A 7761-nucleotide genomic window follows, 5' to 3' on the forward strand; every position below is an offset into this window, starting at 1 on the left:
AGAGCCAAGGGATGCAATTGCCCTTGACCTGCTGAGGTTGAACTCAGCATGTGTGAGCTTAAGGGATGAGAAGAGACACATAAGGAGGGGAATGGAAAATGTAACATTTATCTTCTTTGGCCCAGTTGATTTTGCAGCAATGGCTCAGATGATTGATTTGGTCCCATGGCCTGAAGATGCTTGTCCCATCTATGCTGCCCCAGCCGTTCTCATTCCAGTGGAGCCCAGGAGAACCATGTTAGCTGCAGTGAAGGACAGCATCTACCATCCATTCCTGCCAACATTAAGGAAAATGGACATGGACACGGTCGCCAGCAAACTCACCAATGAGCACTGCAGGACGACAACCCTGTGCTCCAAAGGTAAGGGGCATGGCCAGCTGACTGATATTGAACACTAAACCAACCAGTTTTTTCCCCCTTTGTGGCACTGTGCAAAGTGGACTGGCCTTGAGGAGTGGGGGGAGGGGCTTCTCACCATGCATGCCATGCTCAGAGGCAGAGCACATGCGCTGCACACAGAAGGGGGCAGGTTCCATCTTTGGCAGCATCTCCAGGTGAGGTTAGGGAGGACTCTGGTCTGAAGCCCTGGGAGAACTGCTGCTTGGCAGAGTAGATAATGCAGACCCAGCTGGGCCAACCTCAGCCTGGCACAAGAGATGATCTGGCTATATTTGGGACTTTGAGAGTCTGTCCCACAAGGAACCGAGAGTTCTGCATGAAGTATTGTACTTGAATGTCCTGTGTTCATTATTTATCTTAATCTGAAGAAAGTTTAACTCTCATCCCTTATTTTTTGACCTTCAAAGTTCTCTTGATTGAACTTGAACATTATCAGTACCACCCACATATTTTTAAATATTTTTTTCTAAAATGACATGAAACTTTTTAGCACTGGGACCCACTTTTTAAAATGACCTCTATCAGGACCCACATAGGTTTATGAGACTTTTAAAAAGGAGATCTAGAAAGTCATTATTTTCTTATTTATGGATAACAATAACCCCAAAAAAGATGCTTAGATATTTATCTCTCTGTATTTACAACAGCAGGAGCTCGGTTTGCAAGGCGCTGAGCTCTTTGCAGGGCAATTAGCAGCTATATGATTTTTGAAGAGCCTTAGGGCTTGGGGCAATTAGTTACCTGTTCTTTCCATCACCTGTGTTTTCACTGGAGGGGCTGCTCAGCTGCTATGGGACCCAGCAAAAAATTAGGTCGTGAACCACCAGTGGATCCCAACCCAGTTTGGGAACCACTGGACTAGAAAGTTGCATAAACTGAGAGCTAGGATTCTGCTGGGGGGGCATTTCCTCCAATATATAACTTCATCCCCCAGGCAAAGGTAAGGAGACTTTCACGCAGGGCCTCTGCGAGGGATTTTATCTGGGGGTACAGTTTCTTTTGGGCCCCTTTGCAAAGGGGGAGGGGTGAAACACAGGAGGGGAGGGTGGTGATGGGCAAGCAGAATTGGAGCAGGGAGGGACAAAGCAGGGTGAGGGGAGGGTACAGACAGCTTAGAAGAGTCTTAGGAGCCCAGGTCTACCCAACCATGTGGCATCAGTAGTGTCCCCAGCATCCTGTACGGGCAACAAGTCTGAGTAGATAGGAAAATGTCAGATCCCAGGAAATTTCTGGTCCCCTTCTTTGGCTTCTGGCCCCCCTTTAGACCCTGGGCCCGGGTACAAATTACCCCCTTTACCCCCCTCTCCTAGGCCCTGCCTTCACATCCCTTGTTAACCTCTCTTGTTTATCTTTCCCTCAAGACCACTTTGCAAACGGAACATTCACCCTGGCTGGAGCCCCTGCCCAGCGCTTCCCATCCCTGGTGAGTCACTTCTACCCACCCTCCAGGCCTGCTGCTGCCACCCTCTGGGTCTGGTCAAATATTCCCACCTCTGTATTTGCAAAGGTACAAACAGAAGCAAAATTAGATTCAAGCTAGCCCAGAAACGAAGCAGGAAGCAGTTCCCCTAATCCCAGGTGCATGGCTGCAGTGGGAGGAAGCTGAATTCAGTCATGTTTGCATTCTGAACATGGCCCCCCCACTGCTGTCCTATGGCAATCTACAGAATCTCCACTTTGAATTACTCAGAGCAATTCTCCATAGGTTCAGTTGGGAGCATTAATGTGAAATACGCCATTATTATTTGTCTTTTCAAAAATCTAACATGGGACAAAGTCCCCTCACCTTGTAATTTTTTGTGCCCCTTAGTGTCCTCTCATCTTTTTTTTTTTTTTTCTGATGCTGCCACAGCATTCCATATCCTCTGAAAGTGTGAAGGACACCATGGGAAAGATGGTGTGATGATCTTTTTCTTACTCAGAGACACACATCTCTTCCCAGAACTGGAACTGGGGGCATCCTACCTTAAACCATAGAAGAGACCTCTCAAATGAGTGTTGGAATCTCTTCTGTGAATCCCTGTGGCCACAGGGTTACCATGTATTAACAGTCACTTGCCTTTGCATCACTGCTTTAGGGGATGACGGAGTTGGGCAAGTCGCTGACTGAAAAATACCGAGCTGGGAAGATGGCGCCTCTTCTGCCCAGCACCAATCAGGAGGAGTGGCCCAGCTACACACATGCTATGGATGACTGGTCTCGCTTTGTCTCCACTGCTGGAGAATTCAAGCTCCCCAGTTTGAACAAAAATGGTAGGCAGCAGCATCCTTTCAACTCTCAGAAAGGGATGCCACAGTCACTGCTTGGGTGGCAAACTCTTCCCAGCTGTTTGCAACATGGGATAGTGGCTTTTGGCTGCTCCAGTGGATCTCTTGGCTGCCTCACTGGATCTCAGGGTCTCACTTCAGGGTATCCTATCTCAATTCGCTCCTCAAGAAGGTTTCCAGCTTTTGTTTGAGTTGGGATCCCACTGGACCCTGGAACATTCTAAAGAAAGTTTTGTCTCATCCAAAGTCATGTCCAGGTGACAAGTTCACAGGTCCAAAATGGTCAAAATGGTGCATCCACTCAAAATGTTCCCAGATGGGACAGTGAAGAGGCATTCTCTAAACCAGCTCCCATCACCAGCTTTTTCTCCAAGCCTGTGCATATGGCATAGGCTGGGAGAGGCACCCTAGAGGTACTTATAGCTAGTGATGTTGTGGTATACAAGTGCAAGAGGTTCTCATGAAAATCACTTTTGAAGCTGCACCCCTTAAGACTGCACCAAAAAAACTTCTAACATCTTCGTTCAAGTTTCCTTCTCTAAGTGCTGCTTAGTTCTACTTTGAAACTTATCTTCTGCTAACAGCAAGAGGCATTTTTTCAAGTGGTGCTCCTCTTAGATTTAGCAGAGGGAGAGTAACTGTCCCTTTTCACTCCAGCTCAGTGTCTTTCCTAGTGGCTGTTTGCTAGTGTTCTTCTGCATCTTTTTAGATTGTGTGAGTCCTTTTTTTTTTTTTTTTTTTTACAGGGAGCCATTTAATTATTTGACTTTGCTTGTAAACTGCTTTGTGAACTTTTTTGTTGAAAGTTACTGTTGTTGTTGATTATGATGATTTACAAATCCCATTCATCCCAAACTCTTGGAATGAGTTGCAATCATCTTAAAACATATTTGGAATTTTTTTTTTAATTCCAGATTTTTTAAAATCCCATATCCCAGTTTGCTAACCTATGCATGTTTATTCAGAAGTAAGTCCGGCTGTGTTCAATAGAACTTATTCTCTGGTAAATTTGCATGCGATTGTAGCCTTAATGCAGTGGTTTTCAAACTCTCCGGGAATTTGAAAACTGCTTTAAGTTCTTGTGGGGGTGCGGGGGAGGCAGCAGGGGTGGGGGGAAGGCAGCGTCATGATCCCCAGGATCACACCGCTCAGGGGACTACAGGGGCTTGGCTGTACTTACCAGAGCCTCCTGAAGCCTCCCAGGGGTGCGGGGAGCCCTGCGCAACTGTCTGCAGGGCTCCCTGATGCTTTAGAAGTGAAAGTGGAGCGATTGCGCACCACCTCCAGTTTCGCGAAAGCTGCCTCCTCCCTACCTCCTTGCAGCCCCCGCCCCTTAAGGGGGCAGAGGCCAGGGCCCACAGGCTGGGCCGTTGCAACGCCCCAGTTTGAAAAGCCCTGCCTAAATGTAATGTAAGCTACATACTGTCTCTCATGTAACCCTTGGGAAAGATGATGGCAATTAACTTATGCCCCAGGCAGATTTCTCAGTTTCCTCCTGATGAGCCCGATGCTACTTCTTAGGTAAGATCCTTTTGAAACAAAGTTTCAGACACAGCATCTGAGCTTTCCTGCTGATGTCAGAGTTCTTGCCTCTAAAAGTTACTATACCAGCCATTGTGCCACTGTGCCATGCCACACTGGTGTGCTGTAAATGGTCCGCAGGTGTGCTGCAGGAGTTCAGGGGGAGGATCATTTATTAGTAGGTTATTGGAGGGTGTGAGCCCTCCACTGACAGCATGGTGTGCCTTGACAAATTTTGCGCCTTGTTAGTGTGCTATGGGATGAAAAAGGTTGAAAATCACTGCCCTAAACAGTCTTCTTTGCTTCTCTTGCAGTTCTTGGGTTCAGCTGTTATGCTGTGCGGTACTTAAAACCAGATGTCACCCAGACCTGGCGGGTAAGAAATCCATTTCTACAAGATGTATGTGCATGTTTGGAGAGGCAGGGCTGCTCTGAGCTGCACACCTTGGAGCCCCTGTTTTAGCCTAAAGAAGGCACTTTAGTAGTTAGGGTCTCCAGTCTTGTGCTTTCAGAGCATGCAAAGTGCACCAAAGAATGCCCTTGGTAAGTAAGCAATCTTGGCTGTTATCCAACCACATCTGAACTCCATAGCATCAAGAGAAAAGGGTCACTACGTGAAACTCCAACAGTATCTGTTACAGTCTAGGTTTCCTCAACCATCTTCCTTCTTAGAAAATGTCCCTTTACAGAAAATTTGGTGGTGCAATAACTGAGTCCTAGATTCCAAAGTTGTATCAATGAGATCACATCATTTCATTCAACATTAGTCAGCCTTGAGTAAATATCATGGCCTGGTTCCGACTCTCAGTCACAAACACAGTTTAGATCACCATCCCAACCCAGGAAGGGCTACTAATGCACTTGTGGTTATTTTTGAGGACACAGAAAAGTTCAACTCCTGTGGTCAGCACATTGCTGACCTCTCTGTTAAGCGCCAAAAATACCAGTGAGATGTTTCCAGAAATGTAAGATTTGTGACATTTGGATGATTCTTTGGCATCAGATTGACATTTATGTGGAAGGTGAAGGTTGTCGCTGAAAGTATGACAGAATCATAGAATACTAGAGTTGGTAGGCGCTTTAAAGGTCATCTAGTCCACCCCCCTGCTCAATGCAGGCAACTGCATTCCTGACAGGCAGCCATCCAGCCTCTACTTGGAATCCTCCAGCAAAGGAGTTTGCCAGGCAGACTGTTCCAGTGCTAGTGCTGTTACAGTTAGGAAATTTTCCCTGGTACCTACCTCAGTCTTATTCTCTGTAGTTTCAACCCATTGGCTCTAGTCCTGCACTCAGGAGCTTCAGAGAGAAAGTCCGTTCCTTCTCCTGTGTGACAGCCCATATAATAGAAGGTGGCTCTTATATCTCCCCTTAGTCTTCTTCAGGCTAAACATACCAAGCTCTTTCTCCTTTCTGCACTGTTTCATGCCAGTACTGCCTCAATCAGAACCCCAGCCTGGACAGATACGGACCAAAGCCCATCCCTTACAACACCGTGTGAGTATACCCATATGTGAGTGACTTCTTTTGGATTCAGCTTCCCCCCTTTCCACCTAAATCATACTGTGATTTTGTTTTGTTGCAGCAATACATACAGGAGCTTTGGATCAGCACACAGGTAACTCTCCCCAATGGCTCCAATTCAGTGGAAGAGAAAGGAACACTTGCATATGGAAGGTTGGCAGCAAGCTGTGCTCCTAGTGGACCAGATCCCCAGTTCACCAGGAGTACATCTTCCGTGGGCCTGACTTTGATCGAGTCTGAACTGGCTCTTGTAGGCTCCAGCTGATTTTAAGCTAGCCAAGGGGTTAGCCTTCAGGCTTCTGAGATGCTTTGTCACCTGGTAGTCCTCTCCTGCAATGTTTGGGGGTTGGGGGTCAGAACACGATGTTGGAAAGGGCCATCCCTTTGTTGTGCTGAGGTCTCAGGGTCTCATTCTGCTTGGGAAGGGGCAAACATGGGAAGTGGCAGTCACAAGCTTTTGTCTCCTCTGCTGCCTGCATGCACGCGCTTGTGCTCATTCTTCTTTCGTTAGACTCACAGATGTCAGGCCTGCAGAGAAAGTAACAGCACCATATATACTGGTCTATTAGTCAATCTTGTGAATAAGTCGAGGGCAGGTTTTGAGCTTAAAGTTACAAAATTTGCTATGACCCATGCATGTATAAAACTTCGGGATTCATGGCTCTCTTTGAATTAGATAATTCTGTCTGATTTTACCCAGCCATATCTCTGTCCCAGAAGGAGCTCCATTCAGGTCTTCGCTCAACCATTCTGGCTGGATCCACTCCTAGGCCATGAATGAGGGCCTTGGAATGTCCTTCAAGGAGCTCATGTGGATAAACAGGCCCAGGTTTTTAGGGCAAATTTTAAGACTAAAATTTCTAGACTTATACACAAGTCTACGAACTTCAAAATAGAGAGTTGGGGATACTTCCCACTGACTGCCTCATCTCCCTCTTGTAAAATTAACTCTTCTCTCATATAATCTCCAACATGGCCGTGATCCCCCAGCAGCTCTGCCCTGCTGATGTTTAGATCTGCCTGACCTTGTCTTAGAAGAGCCTCCTGATGCTGGCAAGAATAAGAAAACAAGGCGGGTCCTCATTCTTCCATGAATTTTTTTTTTTCCTTTTTGGCAAAAGATACAATGAGAGGCTTTTAGCCAGTAAGCTTCACACCCTTCCAATGATGTCTTCTCTTCCTTTCTAGCCGGTCTCACTACCTCCAGCCCTGGCGCTAGGAACCAGGAAGCAGGAAAACGCACTGAGAGTTGAGCAAATCTCCTGCGGTGTTCGAACATCCAGAAAGAATAAAGACTATCTGCTGCCTCTGCAACGGGGGTTGCAGCAGACAAAGCATTTCCTAGCCCAGTAAAACAGGCATTTTGAAAGCAGAAGTGGAGCAATGGGGAGAAGATGCTAATGGCCTCAGCATCAAAGCAGGTGACCTGTCAACCCCGTTGATGACACGGTGATCTGGCTCACTGCTCAGAGGTGGCTGGCCAGTCAATGCTGAGCAGAGCATTCATGCCTCTTCTGACACCATAGAATTGGTCATCTTTAATGCTTTGCGCTCATCAGGGCCTGTAACCTGAGGGTCCATCCAGAGCTTCTGTGACAGCAACATCAAAAGGTAGAGTTCCAGGGGTAGGGACATTTATCTATGTGCTTTTAGAGCACACTAAGGAAGCTAATGCAGTACAGTGGTTAGGACACTAAGCTATCAGGACTTCCCCTGTTCAGAACTTACCTCTGCCATGCAACGTATTTGTTGAAAAGTGGTATAAATATTCTCAGTAATAATGGTAACGCACTGGGCGGCCTTCAGCAAGCCCCTCCCTCTCACCCTAGTCCTCCCTATCAGCAGTATAGGGATAAGAATACTTGTGTACCTCTACAGGGCTGTTGTAAAGGTTACATAGAGATAATATGCTGAAGTGCTTTACGCCCTCTGAAAGTGACAGCCGCATGCTGGGTGTTCAAATAAGCTCTTAAGACTCCAGCAGCAGGAGAGAGGAGCAGGGGGTGGCTGAAACATCTCTTTTTCTGCCCCCTCTGGGACTGACAGCCCT

The 7761-nt window shown here is 46.9% G+C and overlaps 1 protein-coding gene across 1 annotated transcript; it reads left to right on the forward strand.

The window, feature by feature from the left end:
* The first annotated feature begins 139 nt into the window (after positions 1–139).
* On the forward strand, positions 140–6930 carry SPMIP8 (sperm microtubule inner protein 8). Its single transcript, XM_066637785.1, has 7 exons — positions 140–362; positions 1763–1824; positions 2480–2654; positions 4505–4566; positions 5620–5684; positions 5773–5805; positions 6900–6930. The coding sequence occupies exons 1-7, from the start codon at positions 140–142 to the stop codon at positions 6928–6930; spliced, it is 651 nt and encodes a 216-aa protein (XP_066493882.1).
* Positions 6931–7761: the final 831 nt, after the last annotated feature.

Source organism: Tiliqua scincoides, chromosome 9 (assembly GCF_035046505.1).
Source record: "Tiliqua scincoides isolate rTilSci1 chromosome 9, rTilSci1.hap2, whole genome shotgun sequence".
NCBI lineage: Eukaryota > Metazoa > Chordata > Lepidosauria > Squamata > Scincidae > Tiliqua > Tiliqua scincoides.

Excerpts from the sequence above, each read along its gene's own strand:
- SPMIP8 (XM_066637785.1), top strand. The coding sequence starts at position 140 with ATGGCTCAGATGATTGATTTGGTCCCATGGCCTGAAGATGCTTGTCCC. Across the intron at positions 363-1,762 it reads GACAACCCTGTGCTCCAAAG|ACCACTTTGCAAACGGAACA; the intron begins GTAAGGGGCATG and ends CTTTCCCTCAAG. Across the intron at positions 5,685-5,772 it reads CCCATCCCTTACAACACCGT|CAATACATACAGGAGCTTTG; the intron begins GTGAGTATACCC and ends GTTTTGTTGCAG.